Genomic DNA, 23769 nt, shown 5'->3' on the forward strand with positions numbered 1-23769 from the left:
AAAACGTGTTTTAAATCCATAAACTTTCTCAGTAGGTTTTGCATCATGTTGTCACAGTGGTGCAGGTAAACAGGCTGGAAACTTGTGGTCTTTAACTTTTAGCCACCCACTGTTCTGCCCACAGGATGCCAGCACAATGTCGAACTTCCTCAGACATGTAATATGTGTATTGATAGATTAGACTCTTGTCTTGACAGGCGTCGTGGTCATTGTCACACAAAAAAAAAAAAAACACCCTGTTGCAAAAAATTATCCAGATACAATACACGGCGGAGAATGTAATGGGGCCTTGCCGTGCAAAAATTGAATAAATCCAAATTTATATCAAAGGTGTAACGATCAAAAATAGTCTGTTTGTTATGACTTAGATGGACCGCCTGCAAAACGGACATAAGTTTTTAATTTTTTTCTGCTTATTTATGAAAAAGGCACATTTCATCCTCCATAGGATCCAGAATAAAAACAGACCATGAAACATCAACCAACTCTTAAATTGATTAGATTTAACTTATTGTTAAAGAAACCTTCGCATATGTTTCAAAATATTGTTACTGACAGTTAATTGAGACGTGAAGCCAGGGTTACAGAGCCAACATGCACAATATCAGCTCCTGAAACTGATGTGGCTAAATGAAGTTAGGCCATCTTTAATTTTACTATTTACATCTATTCTTTCTTTATTGTGACATGTGAAAACGTGTTCAGTGAAAAAGGCCTGTTGTCTTAACTCTGGTCTGTGTCAACATTGCTTTTAAGTTTTCCCCCTGTGTCCTTAACTACGTATTTGTTCCTCTGTGCTTCAAGTTTAATTGTTAAAATCAAAGACTTTGACCTGGATTCACATGGATAATTGTGACATTATATATGAGCCCCTCATGAATATTTACAAAGCTAAAAAGCAGGGAGCTAAATGTCTAGAATGAGTTCACTCTTATCAACTGTTATGACATTAAAGGTTTGTGTAACGCTTGTTAAGAAAGAAAACCAAGGTCAAGTTAATGATTATGAAAAAGACGAGGCCTCAATGTTCTTTTATCTGTGTCTAACAAAGTCAACTTGTTCCCACAAATGTGATCTGTCTTAAGTTATGAGTCAGTTTGGAGATGATCTGGATGTAGCCGTCCTCTTTATATAAATGTGTTTAATGTTGTCATGTCATCACTCATGAGTCGTTCATGCCCGCTCTCTCCCTCATTGGTCAGACATATTTATCACTGTACAGTCATCATCGTCATTCACTGTCGGGATTGGTCGCCTCATCGGCCAATCCAGATGTGGAGAACTTTTTCTTGTTTATTTCTGTTGTCGTTTATGTTGACACTGCCACTGCATGAAGTAATGATTCCCCTGTTTTTTTCTTTTCTTTCTCATCTGTTTTTTTTTTTTGTTTATTTTTTAAATGCCCCCTGCCCTTCTCTTTTATTTTATTTCTTCTCCATTTTACCCCACCTTCCTTTCTCCCCTTTTTTATTTTGTTGATTTGTTTGTTTTGGATGACAGCAAGTTGGAATAGATCAGGGTGACATCCCAGATCTCTCACAGGTCAGTGTACATCTCACCTTCCACTCTCTCTCTCTCTCTCTTTCCTCTGTTTCCAGCTAATCTTTTCTCACTTTCCCTTCAACAAGTACATGTGGTTCACTTCTCCCTCTCTGCTTTCACACCTTATTTCACCCTTAACATATACCTGTAACCCCCCCCCCCTTCCTCCTTTCACCAATTGTTCGCTCATTCTCTCCCCTTCACTCTCCACCCACTCGTTTTTACTTCAAAGAACCATCTCGTCTAACCTGATCTTACTCTTTAAATCTAGGCAGCTCTTCTCTGGTTTGATTGATTTTTTTTTTTTTTTTCTTTCCTCCTATCTCTTTCACTTCTAAACGCCCCGTTATAGATCGAACAACAGGCTGATGTGTGTTAAGTCGGCCCGGTTAAACACTCCGCCACCGGCAGGCCCGACGCAGGTTTCATCACGTGGATTTAAAAAGCCTTGAGCAACTGCGGATAATGAGCTTAGACCTTGAATCTACAAAAAAGAATAAAAAAATAATGATAATTGCAACAACAAAAGACTTGAAAACAAGAAGGCAACACTACAAGGGAATGAACTACATCATTTCTGTTTTTAATCGTCAAGGATAAAGTTGCCTTTTTACCTAGTTGTGAATTCAGAGGAATTGCTTGAAGCATGGTTTTTATCCTCCTAATGGTTCGTGGGACGGCCTCAGAGAGACTCCTGGCGTACATGAAGATACACATCAGGCCGAAAAACATTGATACTTAAAATAACGATGAGTGGGTTTACAGTTTACTTAACCACCGCTACTTACACTGTAAATTTGGCGACTTTTGATGCTTTTTCTGTCTGGAGATCCCTCACACACAGCTGTATGGTTTCACGGTGGAACGTGACCTTGGTCGTTAACATCATGTGGGTCGACTGTGTTGTAGTAAAACTGCTCAGTTCCCTCGCAGTCGTTAAATTAAATAGACGTTTTTCTCTTCTCCCTCCTCTGTCGCAGAAAACAAAAGGATCATACATTGTAGGTGGTGGGTTGCATACTGTACTGCTTCCCCCCTCCAACCTGCTTAACCTCCCCCCCTCCTCCCCCCTCCCCACACACCCTGCATGAACATCACACTTGGTCACGTATGTGTGTGTGTGTGTGTAACCATACACACTAACACCTTATACACTCACAGGCATGCTTCTTTTTTCGTTGTTGTCAGTGTGGAGCGATATGGTGTCGACTCAGTCCAATACGTGTGTGCCGGCCTCAGGTGGCTTGCTTGTAGCACTCACACACACACACACACACACACACACACACACACAGAGAGAGCTCTGGCACGACAAGCAAAAGGGCATGAAACCTCATGAATAGAAAATGAGGCTTCACCCCTCCGCCCCTCTGTCTTCATCTGCATGAAAGAATCCCTGCACCGGCTTTGGACTCACTCATTTAAATTCCATCCCCTCCGTAGATGTTGTTTATTTCATATTTGTCATGCACGACATCGTTGCCTCAACATGCATGGTGGAGGTGCTTTAATAGCGACTGACCCGAGCATTACCATGTAATCATTGTTACAAAAAAAAACATGAGGAAACATGAGAAAGGAAAAAGGGGGGGGGGTCTCTCTCGCTCTCTTTTCTTAATTTTCTATTTCTCTGACGACTTCTCTTCTACGTCTCTCTGCCTTCCAAAGTTAGTGCTTGCACTAAATATCTTTAGATGAGAGGTGCGGCCGTCGGTAGATGAGGAAACACAGACGCCCCCACTGAGTGTGTGTGTGTGTTTGTGTGTGTCAGAGCTAATATTGACCAGGTCTTCTTTTCACCTATTCAGACCCACTGACAGTTAAATGGGGGTCTCTTTCTCTCATGCAAGTCGCTGTTTCTTTAACAACCAGGCAACAGTTTGGCAAGAACCCACCGTCTAGCCGGCCACAAAGGGCTCCGAAGCCAAAACACTCCCAAATGTGTGTGTGTGTCTGTGTCTGCAGCGCTACTGACAGCACACTTTGCATTCTTGTGGACGGAGAAGACAGACATGACGTTGTCATATTTTCACAGTGGAAGCATTTCCTCTCACTCTCTCCTCAGCCTAGAAGAGAGCAGAGCTATGTCTTCTTCTTCTTTTTTTCTTTTTTTTCCTGAGTGTTAAGTTGTAGATGTGCGTAATAATGCAGCTGTCTGGCTCGCTTTCGCCCTCTTGTTTCCCTCGGTTTTTTGAGCATTAATGAGGCTCCTAACAAGCACAGAAGACATCGTGTTGTGCAATGTGAACAATTGGAGCTCAACTCGCATTTGCAGCTGAATTGTTGTTTTCTGTAGTAGCGTAGCAACAATCCCCAAGTAACCTGCTCGATAACTTGTACTCCAGAACGTTTGAGCTCAGATTTAATGCTACTTCCTTATGTCATCCTCCGACAAAGCACAATTCAGAGACTCTTGGCCTCACTCGTTTTTTTTTTGTTGTTTTTTTCTGGTGAAGTAATTAAGAAAAGGTAAAAAAAAAAAAGATTAGAGTATAATCTCCATCTCCCAAGTGGAATTAATGTATAGATTGAGTAAAAAACCACAGCGGAGACGTGCGGACAAGTCGGAGGTACAGAGTGCACCCTGGCACTCATTGTGTAAAGATGACGGGACCTCTCGGTGCGATGGGGGGACACTGCAGTGTAAGCAAGACAAAGAGGCAAAAAAAAACACGCAGCAAATGGGGAAGCTGAATGGAAAGAATGAAAGAAACCACAGAAATGATCGCCCTCTGCTCATGTGGAGCCGGGAGAAGAAATGGCGCGACCTCTCCCTCCGTACTCCACCTTTTTCCTCGCTCTTTGTTTTTCAAACCTCCTCCTTTGTTCTCTCTCTCTCTCTCTCTCTCTCTCTCTCCCTCTCCCTCTCTGTCTCTCTGTCTCTCTCTCTCCTTTCGAGTCTCCTGCTAACAGTGCGAGTGTTTGCTGCATGTTGCCATGGCTATTCTTGGAACCTGATGCACTCTTGTTACCTTCCTGTGAGACCAACTAACTCTGGGTGCTGTGTTTGTGTGAGAGTGTGTGTGTGTGTGTGTGTGTGTGTGTGTGTGTGTGGGTGTGGGTGCATATGAGAGAGAAAGAGATGGAAAGAGAGAGCGATTATCCAGAAAGTTGAGATGATTACTGATATTTTTTATTTATTTTTTTTTTAATGTTCTCTTTTCCTTTTCCCCATACTCGTTTCCCTCTCAGGCCCCCAGCAGCCTCCTGGAGGCTTTAGAGCAGCACCTTGCCTCTCTGGAGGGCAAGAAGACCAAGGAGCTGAATGCAGACACCAGGTTAGACGTCTTAATTGCCTGCCAGTTACATCAGGTTTCCTTGAAAGACATGACACCCAAAACACAGCTGAAAAACTTTCCAAACACACCCACGCACAAAGCAGATTTTCAAAGCAGATTTCAAAAGCCTCAGAATCAGTTCCTTTGAGAAAATATATAAAACTTTGTTCTCAAGATTGTCCCCTCTGCTCCCTGTCTGCTGTGCTCCAGAGCGTCCACCCTCTCCAGCGCCGTCTCGTCTCTCTCTTCCACCGGCATGTCCTTCAGCCGCATGGACGAGAAGGAGAAGCAGCAGGCCCTGGAGGAGGAGCAGGCCAGACTGCAGGCTCTCAAGGTAACAGATTTTAAACCGGATCACCTCTGAACGACGGGGTCAGACTCGGCACTGTAGCAGCAGCAGGGCTAATGGTTACTGCCATCTACCTCCACCTCCCTTTTTACCCTCATTCAAGCAGCTCTCAGGTGCTACAGCAGTTCTGCAGTACGTCCTTCATACTTACACTACAGATACTCCATATGGAAAAGATGATCTGATTAGATTTGGAGCACCTTTCTACATAAATCTGCATATTAATGAGACTGATTTCCCAGAAATTACTGTTGAAGATTTGGGTGTATAGCTGAGCAGAGAGGCACTAGTTCCTCCCCGAGACCTGTAAACAACCTTAAATGTGTAAATTGGTGCGCTGCCACTTTAACATGTGTTTTTCTTTAACCAGATATCGATCGGGCGTTAATGCCAGATGTAAATGGGGCATTTAAAACCACATTCAGTGTAGTAATTTCCTCCACCACCACATAGTTTATCCTTGTCTTGCATTTTATCTTTCCATGTCTGTGTAAATATTCATGCTGTTTGTCTTTTTTTTTTTTGTTTGCACTGTGTGTTCAGAGGGAACCAAGGTCAAATTTCTTGTTTGTGTCAAGCCAGTAAAAAGGCTTCTGGTGTTAATTCTAGCTTATGTTTCATAACGGTTTGTCTGTGAAGCATCTTGTAGTTATTTTTGTATTCACCCTGAATATATAATTTTAGTTTATTTCCTGTCATTTTAGTGTAGCTTTGGTTTATATAGAAATGCTCTAGGGAAACGGACTGGACACACAAAATTCAGATTTTTGGGCGTACTGCAAACACATCCACAACATTAGACATGGTAGCTATAAAACCCCTCCAGAACCTGTTACATAATTAAAAGCTTCTCGGGAGGAGAAGGTATGGAAGAGTGGGAAAATGTCTGAGAATAATTCGCTGCAGATTTTTTTTTAATAGATACCGAAACAGGAGATGTGCAGAAGCAACTTTGAGGTCTGAGCGTGTGCAAGAGAGGAATTTGATCTTCTGAACTGAAGTGAATCACATTGCAAAAAAAAAAAAAAAAAAAAAAATCAGCTCAAAATGACAAGTGTAACTGCAGTCATTGCCCTAGATTTAAGACGCCGCTGTGACTGTGCTCGCAGAGAGAGAACAAACTGCAAAAGCTGCAGCAACCACAGAACATTTGAACTCTGAGAAATGGCACAAATAGTTAATAAATAAATAAATAAATAAATAAATATATATATATATATATCAGGCTTGACTGTGTTGTTGCTGATAGATTGCCCAGCAACTTTGCTGTTTGTTGAGTTCTGAACTCCAGTTGAGGATAAAGGCCAAGATTCTCAGTGGTGAGCCCAGCAATAGAAAAGTCAAGTGTAAAATGTGTTGACATTTCTTGCTCCAGCCTTGGGAGTCCTGCCTTACAGCAAACTGTAATTGAGTAAGAGCAGTGAAGCTACAAAACAGGCACACAGCAGCTCAGTGTGTGTCTGCGTGCGTGCACGTGTGTGTGTGTTTGTGTGCATGTTAAGCATGCTTACATCCTGGCAGAGAAGATACAGTATGTGTCTAGTAGTGTTGCCAGTATCTCAGTGAGTGTTGTTGATCGGTGTGTGTATACGACGCGTGTGTATATCCTGGCGGATTAAGTGCAGTGTGTGCTTGCCAGTGTGTCTCAGTGTGTTTGTTTGTGCGCACGGCTGATTGGATTTTAGCCGTGCCCTTGGTTGCCCTGTTTCTGCCAAGGTCCACTGATTACCTTTTGGGTTTTAGTTAGAGAGGAGAGGGAAGATAAAGTGCGAGTGAGAACATAACAGAGTAAGAAACACAGCGAGAGAGCCGGGGGTCAGCAGGGGTCGTCCAAAATACTCAAGTCCAGCTGTCTGCGCGCTCTGGTGTCCATATGGACTCGACGCACGCATACACACACATACAAAAACACTTACACACTCAGCTACTGTCCAGCTGGGGTCTTAGCCCAAACAATAACAGCAGTTCCCATTTGTTCCTCGCTGCACTGTCAGAATACAGATGAAGACTCTGGACTCTGCTCGGCTGAGGCTGCTACAGCAGGAGATCCTGGTTATTAATTTGCTCCAAATTCCTTTAGAGGTAGAAAAGGTTGTAAAGGGAATTGGATCATTTCCATACCTTAATGTTTGATTTCTGAGCTGAGTTAAAGCACCTGGGCGACCTACGTGTAAATAAAATGGGCAGCAGCATTTCCATTCCCACTGTGGCCATCCATACTTAAAATCTACACCTCACTTGTACTGTAAATTGCTTTCCTTGTCCACCAAACAGTACATGTTGTGATTTAAAAAAACAAACAAACAAACAAAAAAAAAAAAGTGTTATTTCCCAGTACATGCTCTCACAGGATAAGACACAAATGTATTGATCCCTGTGGTGAAATTAGGTCATTGCAGCAGCAAAAGTAATAAGATCCAGTGGGAAATATAGACAGATGGAATATAAGCAGTATGAGACGTACAGAATATGAAATAATACGAGCAACAACAATGAAATAAAATCAATCCATAAGGCAATACAATTTAATGTAGTCACTTATGGGATAACTCAGAAACAGTGCTGGCAGGCTGAATATGTTATCTAAACTGCACAGAGGAACAGGGTGCAACACTTATACTGCATATAAATAATGCCTTTTATTTAGCTTTAAAAACCCACTGTTGTTTCGGCCAACGTTAAAACTTGTTGCCATACAAGAATCATTTGAAAACACAGAGTGGTAGGAAGTTGTTGAGAGTCGGATTTCCCTGCTGTTACCAGCATGCGTCAAACTGACCCCGAAGCAAAACCTTCAAATTCATGCAAGAAATGAAAGTCTGGAGGAGGCAGGGAGAGATTTTTTTTTTTTTCTTCTTTTTCTTTTAAATGTGCAGAAACACCTTCAAAGCGCTGGAGTGTTGATCTCGGATCAGCAAGTAAAACAACCTCTGGTAGTTTCACAGTGTTAACAGGAAGTGTTTCTGACCTGAGACCAGTCTGAGACTTGAAACGTGAAACTTGAAAAGGTCTGGTTTGGTTGTTGGGCAAACATCAGCAGTATCTTAACACTGTTACATCATTGAATCAACTGAAAAACAAAGCACAATTCAAAACCTACCGGTCTTCTGTTTTTGACTTTATTTCAGTTTAGCTTTATTTTTATTTTTTTTGTTGCTGTTTGTTTTTGGCTGGACTTTGCTGATGTTCGTGTATCTGTCACCGGAGAGAACAATAGTCTGCATTTCAGCTGCACCTGGGTCTCAGCAGAGCACAGTCACTTACTGTTGGAGATGGGGTTGAGGGTTTTTCAGCATGGCAACAAAAACTCGCACTGTTGGGTGAGGTTTTTTTTTTTTTTTTTTTTGTCACAGAAAGCCAATATAATTGGTTGGTTTTAAAGTACTTGAAACTAATAGTCTGTCATTATATTGTGTGTGCTGAATCCCGCACCACCAGGCAAAACTTTGGCAGGAGAAACCAAGCAATAAACTGAGTTTGGAAATTCAGTTGGATGCAGGCCTGCCTTTAAGTCTCAAATCTAAAGCCAAAAACTAACTGAGTGTCACCAAAGCGCACACATTTAAACTTCTGCTTTATGTTTTCACTCGTAATGACTCAACATTGGGCATTTTAGAGATTAAATGCTTCACAGGTCTCTCTGAACAAGGAAGTTACAGCTGGTGTGAAATAAGCGGCAGAAATGCTGGAGAAATATTATAACATTTCATGTTGGGTGTTGTTCTCTCTGTGAGAGTTACGTGCACGTATCTCTGTGCCCACCTGTGTATGTTCGTGAGAGAAAATATGCTCGTCATTTTCCAGGATTTGAGTTTACTGGAAACAAACTCTTATTCATTTCCAGAGGGAAATTACTGTTTAACCATCGTCTTCCTGATCACATTGTGCTTTTTTTTCTGTCTGTCTGTCTGTGTCTGTGTGTGTCTGTGTGTGTCTGTGTGTGTCTGTGTGTGTGTGTGTCTGTCTTCCAGGACCAGCGCCTGAAGGAGATCAGCATGCAGACTCCGCCCTCTGCCTCCCCCAGCAGCCAGTCGATAGGCCTCGCCAACAACAACCACATCACACAAACCCCAGAGTTGTTCAGCTCCACGCTGTCTGCCAACAGGTGCTCTCTCTCTCTCTCTCTCTCTCTCTCTCTCACACACACACACACACACACACACACACACACACACACACACACACACACAGAAGAAGACACACATGAACATACCAGTTTCCCTCTGCATACATCAAGATGTTCATTAATTAAAAAGCAAAGTGTGGCTACAAGTTTTTTTAAAAAGCAGGAAATGTAACCAACTTCAAGCATAAGTCCAAAACAATGGTGGAGTGATCCTGCCAACAATAATAACGTCTGATATAATTAGCATTACCAGACCCGTTTATCCTGCACTGTCCTGCTGCAATAAATACTCATGAGAGCCTTAAACTTGAAAATAGAAAACGCACCATTTCCTCCTGTCTGGATAATGTTTGCTAATATCTGCAGGACCCACCTGTGTATGATGTTATTCATCTTACCTATTTAAAAATCAAAATATACATTGGTGACTGATTTTTAAACGTTCACATCTTCAGTCGGGCTGCGAGCCACAGACGAGACAGGGAAGTCAGAAGGCAGCGAGAAGTGGACAAACACAATGTTGGTTGTGTTTTATCAAGTTTTATCCTTTAAGTAATTTTTGAGATATTGAACAACTATTTCAGAGTCCTCTCTGCTCCTCTGCCGTGGCTTCAGAGACCCAGACATGATAAATGTTTTGGAAGTTAACTGTTCCCATATAAAGTGATATTCACAGTAAATATTTGTAAAGTCAGTGGCACTTAAAAAGCGCTCGATCGGCCACAACAGAGCGGATCCCTGTACACCTCCCTGACTGACTGCAGCCGTAAGAGTCACAGGTAGACTATTCATTTTTGATAATCAGAACAGATTTAATACTCAACATGCGCACGCTGTAGCTCGCTCTAAATTTACTGCTCCTAACTGTTTTATTGCTCCGTTGGAATTTTTACAGCCCTTCAGAGAGAGAGAGAGAGAGGATTAATCTTTATCTGTGACAAATGAACATTTTTAGTGGTGGCTTTAGCTATTTATGCGCGATTGATTAAATATTAATGCTCCGTCTTCATCTGTCTTTCTATATCCCTCCGTTCTTTCTTTTTTATCTCTCACTGACGTATTCACTCGGTTTCTTTTCCTCTCCATCACCTCTCACATCTCCCTGTGCTTCATTTTCCTCTCCTCTCACCACCTCTGTCTCTCTTCTTTCTCATTATCCCTTTTTCCTTCCCTCTCTTTCCTCCTCTTTTGCTCCTCAGTGTGCCCAATCTGAACAGTGACCTGTTTGATCTTCAGCCGGCCTTCATCCCCGCTGTGCAGAGCACTCCTTCGATCTCCACCGCCAACAGTGCCTGGGGAGGTACGCTACCCACACACACACGCACACACACTTGTACACACATAGAAAAATCTGCGGTGCATTTGCACATATATGAAAGCAGCAGCAGAGCTGCAGACATGCAAATACGGCACCCACCACCTACACATATACAAATGAATTTATTTCAGAAATATTCCCCCTGGCCAGTCATCCACCTGTCTCGCCATCCGTCTGTCAGACCATTCATTTATCTTTTGATGAAAACCATCCATCCCACCCACCATCATTCTCCCCCCCGTTTCTTCAGAAACTAATGTTGCATGACGAGCTAGCTCCTTGTGCAGACACACAGTCAAACAAGTTTCAGGTGCAGGTGTCTTCGCTCTAAACACTCAGTGTTTTGTAATAATAAATCCTGTAACCATGTGTTCACTCTCTGAGCGGCTCAATAAACCAGTCTGGGGAAATGTCAGCAGAGATTCAGCCGCCCTTCTCCTCGTTGTCTCACTGCTGCTGAAATGCCGAGCAGCAACATACACATCCACAGATTAACTGTGCCGTACAGTACATCCTCCCACCGTTTCTGGAAAAAAAAAAAAAAAAAAAGAGTTGACATTTCAGCTTGCAATCAGCTATCTCAAATCAAAAAGTAGCATTAAGATGCATCTAGAAGTACTGTTAGCACAGAGTATTATAGGCTTTATGGCAGAGGATTAAACTGAAGCCATTTATAAAGAGTTTGGCCAGACTTCAGAGTCAGATCCACTTCTTAGCTTAGATATCAGCGCCTCACACTATCAGTGGCTGTGACACAGGAGCTCAGATAACTATCCCCTGTGCTTCTCTCAAAAATAACACAAAGGACACTCCCTTCACTGAACGTCCACGGCTCTTAATGTACACGGCACTGTTGGACCTTCTGTCAGGCAGTAAACAGACGACAATATTTATGTTTGTTTGAAAGGGATAATTTGACATTTTGGGAAAAGATCGATCTCTGTTTTCATGTGTGTTTGTTAGCTTAGCGTCGCTTAAACACTGGAAAGACGGAGAAAAGTAACAAAATCCTCCAACCCACTCCTGTAAAGCTCACTAGCTAACATGTAATATCTAAAATCTGTACAAAAATCAACATGCAAAAGCATCGGTTTGTCGGTTTAGGTGGAGGATTGTGTGCAGGATATTTCAGTGTTTGGAGCAGTAACTTCCTGGTTGCTGCGGGCACATAACACCCTCATCAAAAGGCGGATTATCATTTTTAAACAGGTTTTTGTACGCATTAAAAAAAGACCTATAAATAACAGGTTAATTAGTGAGCTTTACAGTTGGGTTTTGTTATCTTTGGAAAGAGCTGTTTACAGTCTTTTTGCTAAGCTAAGCTAACAAGCTGTAGCGTCATCTTTAATGGACAGACATGACAGTTAGTTATAGCACCTGTTTAACCAGTAATATTAAAACTTGTATCGCGGTATAATTGCCAATAATAATGTACGTCTACATGTAAGGTGAGATGCTAGTTAAGGTAAGTCTCAGTAGAAAAGGATGATTCTTACACACAGACGTTATTGGAAGCCTGTTCTCTATCTGCCATGTTTAGTCAGGTTTAGTTACAGTCTGTCAGTCGTAAATCATCTTGATGAATGGTTGTTTCCCCTGTCGTGTTCCTGAAAGGTTAGCTGGAACGACGGCGTCATGTTTATTAATAGCCATTGTGGTTTACTGTCTCGTGTATTCTTGTTTTCGTGGATCCCACAAACGCAGCCTCTCTCTGAGGTTTCAAATCCTAATCCCCAACAGGGATGCGGATGAAGACAAAAAAACAAAAGGTGCATCAGTGGATTTCCTCGTGCACAGGCTTAACACTCCTCTGAAAGCCCGATATTCCCGACAGCTTGCACAAAGTCTCAAGTTACTAAGCAACAACAATGGCAGTACGCTGGAGACTGTAAGGTCCATGTTCCTAATCTAATGGGATTAGTTTAGCAGGAGGTGGTGGAATCCTCAACACTTCAAAGCTATGTATCTGGTCCCCACAAAATCACCATCTGATGTGTATATATATTGTAAAATATGTCAGATAAAACTAGTCTCATGCAGCTTTACCAGCACGAACAGGGCTTTAATCAGTCATGTTTAACTGCCTCCCTCAGGATTGGAGAGCCAGCCTCTGCAGCAGACCGCACCAGCAGCCATGACTGTAGATTTCGATGCTGTGTTTGGGAATAATGCCGCACCCAGTAACAACGGCCCACAACCTGCAGCCGGTAAAGCCCGCTCTTGTCTGACTGTCCAGACAGAGCCAGACTGAAAACTAAAACCTTTTTTTTTGGCTTTGCTGGCAGCTCGAGCATAGCATTTAACTAACCCTCTGACCAGTTCCTGCAACTTGTGGTTGTTCCTGCTGCCGGGTGGGTGGGTGGGGGTGTTTTTAGCTTTCTAACTCTGCCGCATAAGCTGTTGTTTGAATTCTTACAGAGTTTCTAATGACGATGAACCTGACTCTATCAGGGAGGTCAGTTAACTTTAACTTCAGTCGGATTTTCAAGTTACTTGACAAATTTGTTTTTTTTTTTATCTATAATTAAAGCCCCTGAAAGCTTTCAGATCTTTAACAGTGCATATTCTGGGACTAAATAGGCAACAGTTTCAGTTAATGTTTGGGAAAGAAACATCATCTGTTGATGTTATTTATTTGTTACGTGTGGTCTGATCAGATTTAATTAACAACAAACAGTAACAACTCCACAACTGTCAGCTGTCATTTTGATTTAAATATTGCCAAATCTTGTACGGCGCACAGAGTTTTATGGCATCAATAGAGCCCCGCCCACTTTAAATGAGTAAGAAAAAGCACATTGACATGATGTTTTTTGAAGACTGTTTGAGAAAATCGGTTGTCAGGGCTTTTAAGTGTAAATCATAAGTTCATTTTAGGGTTTTGTTTTCATCCAACTGAACCAAAAGTTAACTGATCCCAGCCCTGGTTTTCCTCAATAACTCATCTTTTCTCTCAGGGTTCCTACACACGTCCAAACAGATCTTATTGTTGAAGTCTTATTTATGCTTCTTTTTTTTCCCGGATACTTATCAGTCATAAAACTATTTTGAGACTTACTTCCTGAAACCTTTGACCTATATCATTTAATCACCAACCAGAATCTTGGAGGTCACATCTGAAAGTCTTGATTGGAGTAGACAATGTGTAGGAACCTTTTTCTCCAATTACTTCATCCTGTCTGGTCGTGGTTTCCTGCCTGTTACTGTAACAGCTTTCGACTGATGGCTCTTAAGTGTTGCAGGTCTGAGACTCTGGCTCCGAGCCCACTTCTTAGCTTACCTTCTTTTAACCTCTCAACAACTGACACAATCAATCCCGGTGCCTCTCAACCCTTTTGGGTCCCAAGACGCTCCTGCGAAGTGTATAATTTTGAGGCTTGGCGAGTTCTCCCTCAGCTCCAAAGGAGGGTACAGCAGATAAGAGCGACTACCTGCAGAGGTCATCTAAAGGCTGTTTTCATCATGAAGGCAGAGCAAAGAGGTTGCAGGTTTAAACTGCAAGAGTTCAGAGGAAGTTACAGTATGAAACTTAAATGGCATCATCTTTCCCCAGAGCTTTTTAATTTTTTGTGTGATTTTCTGTGGGAAGTTTTGAAAAATCAACGAGCTGCTCCACATTTTTTTTTTTTTTTTTTGGTCCACATTGAGATCTCACGCTCGTCACGATTTCTAAGTCCGGACTTATTTCCTGTCTTTTTCTAGCTGAGCCTATTTTCACAGAGACAGCGCCCATCAATCAGCATTACTGGAAATTTGCCAGGGTTAATTAGCCAGCTGTTTCACCCCAGAAGTCGCTGCACTTGTCGTTCAAACTAATTTGTAAGATTTGATCGAAACAGGATAATCATACAGAGTAAGTCTCATAATCTTAAAATTGTGAAATGTGAAGGTGTTTCTTAAATTTTCCCACAGAAAGCGGGGATTTCATGATGTGTTGGAGCCATTTTATCGTCATAATTAGGGTTATTTAGTCAGATTTGTGCAGCTGTAGCATTACTTCTTCAAACATTTTCCAGTGTAGATCTGTTTCTTTTGTGTTTCCAGTAAATATTTAAGCAGTCCTGGGTGCAGATTCTGATTTCTGGCTCGCTCTAATCTTGTTTAAACCCGTCAATCTCCTTTGCTCTGCTCAGTAGTAACAGTTGGAGGCTTGTGGCTCCAGTGTGCCGCCTGGTTCTGGCTTTGGACAGACTAACTTCTTTCTATTAATAGAGCGTGTGTGGAAGCTGCCACTACAACTACCAATACACCATCTGGGCAACTGGCAGCATCTCACAAAAAAACCCCTGCGTGTGTGTGTGCAGCTACTGTATGTCTCTGTTTCCTTGTGTGTGCGCGCACGTCCATGCGTCGTCTGTGTATCTAAATGCATCCGCATGTGTCTGTATATTTGTTAGTGTTTGTAACCGTGTGTCCACGTCTGCGTGTGTTCGCACGTCGTCTGTCATTTTGCTCCATCCCATCTGTCTGCTTCTGCTCGTCTGTTTTGTTTTGTTGTTGTTCACACCGTCGCCCTCCCTCCTCCTCCTCCTCCTCCTCCTCCTCCCACCCATTCCTTCCTCCCTCCATTTATTTCATCTCTTGCTCTGTCTCTGCCTCATCGTCTCCCCATCACACTTCACAAGGCAAGAATCACCCAGGCAACTCCTTTCCATCTGCTCTCCTCCTCCTCTTTTCTCTCCCTCCTCACATTTACAATTCAAAGTCCTTTTCTCTTGTCCTCTGTCTCCTCCGCAAAGTCCATCGTCCACGTTTATCGGAATTTTTTTGTCCACTTTTAGCTGACATGTGTTCATGATTTGGCGTACAGAGAGTTGGGGGCATTGTTGCTCTTTTTTTGTCGAGATTTGCTTTTTCTGAAGGGCAGTGCACACTTCATATGTGTGACTTAAGCCTACTTGTTCTTTTGTGGTGTCTTTATAATGTATTCCCATTTCCTATCGTTCATATCTGGTTTCCGTCGTCTTTTTTGACAGTCCCTGCAATTATTTTTGTACTTTTTCTTTTTCCCCACAGAGGCTCAGGGATGTAATTTTTCTTCTATTTTTCAGTGGAAGATTGCTGGTTTTATTTTATTTATTTTGTAGTGTATTTGAGATTTTGAGCAAATGGTGTATTTGCTGTATCCTTCCTCATCACAGGATGCAGTGTTCAAATTCTTAGTTGGTTTTCAAATCAGGTTTCAGAGTTCTGCATTTGAAAAAAAATCATTAACTTTAATAAGCAGTTCAAGTTTTTCTCGCTTCTGTTTCTGCTCATATGGATATCGTTCATTGTGTCCCGTTTTTGTCTCTTGAGTGACTCAGTCTCTCTGTTTATTGGCGGCTTTGTTCTCTGTTAACAGAACCGCCTCTCTGTATGTCTTACCTGCTTCCTCATTCTTGTTTTTTCATTATTTTTTTCACCCTATGTGCCGACTATTTTTGACACAAAATGACACAGTCTCCATGTTAAAATGTGGCTCCGCCCATCCCTATTGAGTGATACCTGGTATGAAAGTAAAACTCAATACTCATCATGTTTCCCTAAAAAAAAAAAGACTTACACCAAAATGAGCAGGTTTTTCTAAATGCAATTAAACCTGATGACAAAAACCCTGTGTGAGTGTAAACGGGGCTTAAGTCAGACCTAGTAACATGTCCATAAAACAAGTCTGATTAATATAAGGGCTGCAACTATCAACCCTTTAGTCTTATGTTTTTCTTCATCATAGGGCTACCTAGCTCTATACTGCAATGAAAAAAGACAGCTAACAGCTTTAGCTTGAGTCTGTTAGCATGCTGTCAGGTACGTAGGTATCAAGTTCATATCTAAGACCCATTTTACAGGGTTGTCATTTAAAAATGAGCCAGCTGGAAACATCGAAATGTCAAACAGAGACGGCGTTTTCAACCAACTCACAAAGCTACGGCATCAGTAGTTTAATTAGCTAGCTACCTACTGCAGAAATTTGTCGTTTGGATCAGCAAAGTTTGCTTTTGTCTACCTAAACATTTACCACTTGAAAAGAGATTTTAAAGTGGTAAATGTGCCGGAATTTTTATTGTAAACTGCTTATTTCCTCTGTCATAATGGAAAGTTTGACAGACATAGCAACAGGTGAATAAGGGGAGGGTGGTGCTAAGTGAATAGTTATTTCTTTGCCTAATAAGAAAATATACACGACACCACTCCCTCTCACACTCCAAGTGCCAAACGAAGAGCTGAGGAACATTTGCATCACTTTAACTGATAGGTGGAGTCAGCAATGTTACGTCTTCCATGTCTGAAAAGGGGCTTTGGATAATCCAGCCTTTTTTTAAATTTCTGTCATATTTAGTAGCAAGTAACAGATTTCTCCGTCCCAGCGTGTTTGAATTGAACCCTTGACATGGATTAACTTCCTTCCCTCTCTCTGATCTTAAACTCGATTGACTGTCAAATCCGTTGCCGAAACACCTAAGCTAACGCTGGTAGCATTATCCTCCTCGTTCGATACATCACTCTCAGTGTTCGCTTCATTACCTCCGTCTCTTTCTCTTCCACAAATCCCTCCATCCATTTTCTTCTTCTCACTGCCCTGTGGTGTGTGTGATCTACTGAGAGGGCTTGTTTCACTCTGTTTCTTTTTTGTGTGTCGCCCCCTTCTCCCCCCCCCTCGCCTCTTATCTCTGCTTCTCTTCTATTGCTCCCTTGCTTCAATTTAATTCACTGGGCTTTACTGACACGGTGGTTTAAGAAACAAAAAATCACCCACATTGCCAAAGTGTTTTATCACAGTGACAACAATAATGGAAATGCCGACAGTGGGAGAGAAATTAGCCTCAAGAGAATTAAAAAGATAGTGGGCAAAACTACTCCTTTCCTCATCTCCCCCTTGCTCTCTTTCCTGCTTTCTTCATTACCCTTTTTGCTTTCTGTCTCTAACTTTCTTCCTCCTGTCTTTTCTACGTCTTTCTGTCTCTGTGTGCTTCCCCCTCCGCTCCCTCTCTCTCGTTTCTCTCATCTGCTAAGCTAGCAGGAAAAGTGTTTTCTGAATCTCTTGTGTCAGCACCACTGTCAGACCTACACACCGCTTCCTAACTAAATATTATTCCTCCCTCTTTTTTTCCACCAACAGTTGCCTCTTTTTCTTTTTTCTTTTTTCTCCTCCCATATCCTGTACATGTACAGTGGTTGTCTTGCATTTACATCTTGCTCGTTCTTGTGTTGATTCTGTCCAGCTTTGTGTTGTTGCCTTGCTCCTGTCTGAACTTTGTTTCTACTTCCTGTCTCCAGGTATCCATTTTTTTTAAATTTCCTAATTGATGACTGATGTTGAGAGGAAACAATAATGCAAGAAAAAGGAGTTGAAATCCCACCCATGTATAAAATTACATTAAAATTAACAGCTCACATCACAAGGTTTTCAATTTCAACTTTCTTTCCTCCTTTTTATTTCAGCCATGTTTACCACTCGCTCCACCGAGCACACACACATATAAACCCATACATACACACGCACACCTCCGGGTTTCTGCCAGCAGAGTAATACTGAGCCATTAGCTGAATGAGTGCTGACATGGGAAGTTGTTAACACAGGCGCTTACACACACACACACACACACACACATAAGTACACACCAACACGAATGCAGGAAATTACTCCGTCATTTGCACCCACCGGCCATGGACAAACACGATCACACTCTCGCACAGACACGCACACATACATGTTCAAAACTAATCACTGTTCGGAGTCGGAGTGTTTACATGACAGCAACGAGCAGATAAATCAATCATCTAGAAACAAGTGCTGCAAGCTACTGAGTCAGGGATTATAGGCCCGCTGCTGATAGAGCGAGGCTCCTGTATCACAGTAAAGTCTGAGTAGATTGTATCTGCTTTAAACAGGAATCTCTGTCCTTGTAGGTAAATGCTAAAAATAGGTCAGTAAGAATTCAATTAACAGCGAGGAAAGCAGTGAGATTTTGGGTTCATATTAAGGAGGGTACAGCTCAGCAATATTCTCAGATCAAAACCGTCCAGCTCTGCTTCATTAAAACGAGTTGAACCGCAAGTGGACATTTTGAAAAGTTGGTAAAAAAATTAGGTTGAAAGTTGTGTCGGCTCTCATTAGATTGAATGTCTGCTCATAGATCCAGGCTCTTCTGTTCTCTAACTTTTTTGAGCTCAAGCGTGAGTTCCCTCTCACTGTTTTTCTGATTTTTGCAGCTTTATAAATAATAGTTCAGTTGCTTTTAGTTTACAGTTATAACAGCTGCAGATTTTACCACGCTAAAGTTTTTGTAAAATTTGAAGTATTGGGTCTTTGTTTTCAGACAGCGGGCTTCTCATTAGTTAGCCTTGTTAGCTTCAGGAGTTAGTTGAAAAGCCTTTAGTTCGGTAACAAAAGAAAAAGATTTGAAGATCAGGACTAACTAGTGTTTTTGGCAAACATAGCAGACTCTTGGGTGACATTAGCTAGGATAGCTGGGAGTATAAACTTCCCCATATCCAACAAAGAGCAGGACATAGCTGCTAACATTAGCCTAAAGGCTGATATAGCAGCATCCAGGGCTGGCCTGGGAAAATGCTGGGATGTGCTACTGTGACTGTGTGGCTTCTTTGATGTAACCTGTAACTCCACAAAGTGTAGTTAGCTGATGAAAACTCCTTGCCTGGGGAAGTATCACTTGGTTACCACCGTGGCAAGCAAGCTAGCTAATGTTTGCAGCTTTACACAAAAGCTGACAAAAGCGTTGTGCAAATCAGTTCTTATACTTTTGCTATTGTTTTTTAAATAGACACCACCCTCCAAACTCCTTTGAATACAGAGTATCTCCTCTACTACAGCTTCACGTACGCCACTTTAACATGTGGAAGACGGACCAGCGTGTCTAGTTACAGTTCTTAGCTTTGATTTGACTTCTGCTGTTCAATGCCATTTTCTCTTTCTAATGATTTACATGTTTTAGTCCAATATACTCTTAATTGCACATTTAATCTGATATGCTTGCATTCGCTTTCCTCTAATCCATGTCTCTGTATGATATACTAACGCCTGTGTGTTTATTTCTTCTTCTTCTTCTTCCACTTCTTATCAAAAAACAAGCTTTCTTTTTTTTTTCCAGCTTATTTACATGTACAAGTTCATTTCTCCACCAGGTTTTGATGCTCTAGGAGACCTGTTGAAGCCTACAGTTCCCACACACACCGCACCTCCTCCTCCTCCTCCTCAAATGGCCATCCATCCTGGAGGAAAGCTGCTAGCCAACGACCTCGACTCCTCTCTGGCCAACCTCGTGGGCAGTGAGTGTCAAGATCCATGTGCTCGCGTAGCAGTCTCTGCTCTAGCGTTGCAGTGTCTGTAAAGTAGTATTTTGCCTTCTGGTAAAACATTTATATAACATAGATCTTTTACTTTTCCTTTTTTTATGAAGACTTTCGACTTGAAAACATTTGAATATTACAAACTAGTTAAAATATGATCGAATCAGAGAGCAAATACCTTCTCTTTAAACTATGATCACTCACTTTGTCTGTTTCTGTCCCTCCTTAGATCTGCAGTTTGGTGGGACCCCAGCCAAGAAGTGAGTGTCTGGAGTTGTGATGATACCTCTCTAAGTTGTGTGCTTGTAGTCCAGGCTAGAGGCTTTATGCAGTGGCACAGCAAAAACACCTTCCTGTTTTACCTCTCTACTGTTGCCAGAAATCCTACCTACAGTCTGTAAAGTGTTTAATTGGTTTTATGTGCTGAAGTCTGTGACAAAGTGCTTCTGTAAACCGTTAAAGGCAATGTTTCTGCAGCAATATCGTTATTCTTTAAAATTCATGATGCACTTCATGGGGGGGGGGAGGATAAAAAAAGAAATAGAGCAAGCTTCCAACACATGATTTTGGTGTTGTTTGAGAAAGTTGCCTCAGGTTGAGCAGGTGAAAATGTAGGGGAAAACAAAAAAAAAAAACACAACCCTGACAGTGTGTTGGTGTTTTTGCTGCTCCGCTCATCCCTCCCCCAGGCCAGAGATGCAGTGGAACCAGCCTGGAGAGAAGAAGCTGACAGGGGGCCAGAACTGGCAGAATAAGACCATGTCGACCACACAGTGGAGCCCCGCGCCCGTGGCCCCACAGCCCATGCCTGTACAACACGTGGTAAGGAGACAGAAACAAACACTGGACGTGCAGACACACACATAATACCCGTGTGGTGCAGTGAATTCTACAATTTGAGAATGTACCTAAAAGGATCCTTGATGGTGTCTGTAAGCAAGTCTTGGATAATTGTGGTTTATTAAAACTTCTTATTATAAACTTTTGGCCAACATTTCTATCGTTACTGCATCAGCATTTTTAACAAGAACAAAACACGATTAGTCAGACAGGTTGGAAACAAAGCCAGATGCATTTGGAAGCAAAAACAAAGGCAAATGGTAAAATCATAACCCGTGCTGCCTGTTTTAAAGGGGCTATTTGTAAGTTTCTTTGCCACCGACGCTGGTTTCCTGCCGGGAGCTGGTGGGGGGTGATTGTCGCTGGCGTTGTGTTCACAGGTTATATGCGCCCTCTGAGCAGCGTTACGTGTTCAGGGCAGATTGGAGGCTGTAGTGAGTCGCTATTAGAAAATGGCGAGATGGGCCGGGGCTAGCTGGTTAGCATGCTAACTTCAGTAGGAGAAAAGACGTGATAGAGACAAAAGTTAAGGTGTTGCTTTCCGCTGCTGGAGACAGCTGTTGGTGAGTAAAGGAATTAAATTTGATGCTGAACTAGCAACGTTTCTTCCAGACTGGATAAGTAACAGCTGTTAATGCTAACGTTAGCTATGAAGCAATGGCAAAACTTACACAAATAGCAGGTTGGCAACTTTGATCTACTGTTAACTTACCACAGTTGTAAGTACACCTGCGCAGTGAGGAGTTATTACCAACATTTCAGCTGAGTTCACTGTTGGTTTTTACTTCCAAATGAAGTGGTTAAGATAACGTGGCTGCACCGCTACTTTATAATCGGCCTGGTCACCTGACCACTGGGAGTGAACATGTCATTCTCAGACGACAGAAACGATGCTGAAAACCCTGAGTTGTGAAAAAGAAGAATTATAACATTTATCCAAATAAAACTTGCAGACACCTTCCTAAAAAAAGAAAAGAAAGAAAAACAAACTTTGTTCATTGTGTGTGTAAATTGTTTATTTAAAATTGTTGCCTGTCCGTGTGCATGTGAATGTTTGTTGTGTCCCGTGAATAGATGGAAGTCTGTGTGAGTGTACTGTACAGAATATAACCGCCTGTGCATGCCTTGTGTGAGTGTAAGTGTGTGTGTGTGTGTGTGTGTGTGTGTGTGTGTGTGTGTGTGTGTGTGTGTGTGTGTGTCGGTGTGGTGTGTGTGTGTGTGTGTGTGTGTGCGCTTGTGTGTGTGTGCGCGTGTGTGTGTGCTGATCTTGGCAGCTCCTGATTGTCCTCCTGATCTCTGGACTGCAATTTCTGGCTGACGAGGACAAACTGTCACTAACCCTCCACTTCCTCTCTTTCTCCCTCTCCCCAATATCTATTCTATCTATTCTTCCTCTCTCTCTCCTGTTGATCCTTTCTTTCTTTCTTTCTTTCTTTCTTTCTTTCTTTCTTTCTTTCTTTCTTTCTTCCCTCGCCACCCCTTCAACCCTGCTGTCATCCCCTCTAATCTCTCCTTCCTGTCCTGCTCGTCCACCTCATGCATTTCTCCCATCTGTTTTGCACCGTCATCCACTCGTCTTCCTTCCCTTCTTCTCTCGTGTTCGGCTTTATCGCGACTCTGTTTTGCGTTGTCATCTGCTCGTCCTGTTTTCGCTGCACTGCCTTTAACATCTGCACGTCCGAATTATGACCCCTCGTTTATTTTTCCCTTCATTTTATTTCCTTTCTGTCGATCTCCCTTTTTTTTTTTGCCTACGTTGTCGTTCACGCTTTCTCCCTTTGTTTTTTCACATATTCTTCCTCACTCTTAAATTCCTTCCTTTTTCCTTTTTTTTGACTCCAACCCTGTTTCCTATCTTTCTCTTTTTCCCTCCCTCTTTCATCATCTCCACCTCATTTTCTTGGATTCTCTCCTTCACTCTCACTTTGTCACCTTCACTCTTCGCTCTCCTCTTTCTCTCTGCCTCTTTGTCTCTTGTTCTTTCTCTGTCTTTTGTCTTTTTTCCCTGTTGCGTCCTGATGCAGAATGGAATGTTCTATACTAGTTATGTAAGTACTTATCCCTGTTTAGTAAGAAAAGTCTTAACAAGCTGCCCTGTAACTTCTCTTATGTGCTTCCAACTTCCCTCCCTTCTTTCTTTGCCGTCTTCCTCTTCATCTCTTTCTCTGCCACCCTCTCTTTTTCCTTGAAGACAACTTGTTTGACAAGAAGTTGATTCAGTTCATGCCCACGTTCCACAAATAACCCTTTCACCTCTGTGCTAAAGGCTAATGTTCTGTGCTGGTTATGTAAGCACTAAGCAAATTGACTGATACCAGGAGCTGGTTATGTGAGCCACCTTGAGTCATGACAGTGCCATAAACTGTGATGTGAACAGTTACAGTCTGTGTGGACCTGAAGGCAAATCTAGAGATAAAGCATACAAGTGCAGAAGTGCTGATCTGAGCTCTCGGTTTGTGTTTGTTGAAGAGGTATTATCTCTGGCTACGAGATTCAGTTTGTTGCTGCCGGGAAGCTAACGCTAGCTAGCAGCTGTCTGCAGATATCAGGCTGATGTCAACACAAACAGTGCAGATGAATTAGTGAGCAGACGTTCAGTTTCTGTCCTGCCTGTGCTCAAACTCATCAATAAAGTGGATGTGCTGTCGTTAGTTGAAGCATCTGCTGCAGACAGTCCACGTGTAGTTGTGTGGGAGAGCATTTATTTTTTAAAATACGCCCGGTTATGACGCCCTTGTAAATGGTGCAAGTTTTTTTTTTTTTCTTTCTCAGTTGTTATGGCCTAAAAATGAAGATAAATCATGTTTTAGTTTTTTGTATTTGCCAAGTAATAAAGTCTTGGTCCACAGATTTATAACCAGGAAATGTGTTTGCAGTTTAGCCTATGACGTGCACTTGTCAACAGTGTTAATTGGTTATTGAATGCAGGTGAAAGTTAAATTCTCAGGATGAATATTAAAAAGCGCTTTACACAACAATGGTGTTTATCTGATGTAACTGAATCATGAAGTATTGAATTGAAATA

The 23769-nt window shown here is 42.0% G+C and overlaps 1 protein-coding gene across 1 annotated transcript in view; it reads left to right on the top strand.

Annotated features, from left to right (window-relative positions):
* The window catches only part of LOC111233478 (phosphatidylinositol-binding clathrin assembly protein-like), a 72274-nt gene that overhangs the window by 42640 nt on the left and 5865 nt on the right, over positions 1 to 23769 (top strand). Inside the window, exons 8-16 of the mRNA XM_022761300.1 lie at positions 1501 to 1542; positions 4735 to 4820; positions 5031 to 5154; positions 9141 to 9274; positions 10495 to 10595; positions 12707 to 12820; positions 19740 to 19883; positions 20134 to 20164; positions 20594 to 20726. Coding sequence (XP_022617021.1) covers positions 1501 to 1542; positions 4735 to 4820; positions 5031 to 5154; positions 9141 to 9274; positions 10495 to 10595; positions 12707 to 12820; positions 19740 to 19883; positions 20134 to 20164; positions 20594 to 20726 — 909 coding nt within the window. The remainder of the gene's footprint in view (positions 1 to 1500; positions 1543 to 4734; positions 4821 to 5030; positions 5155 to 9140; positions 9275 to 10494; positions 10596 to 12706; positions 12821 to 19739; positions 19884 to 20133; positions 20165 to 20593; positions 20727 to 23769) is intronic.

This window comes from Seriola dumerili, unplaced genomic scaffold (assembly GCF_002260705.1).
Source record: "Seriola dumerili isolate Sdu_G_001 unplaced genomic scaffold, Sdu_1.0 BDQW01000393.1, whole genome shotgun sequence".
In the NCBI taxonomy this organism is placed as follows: Eukaryota; Metazoa; Chordata; class Actinopteri; order Carangiformes; family Carangidae; genus Seriola; species Seriola dumerili.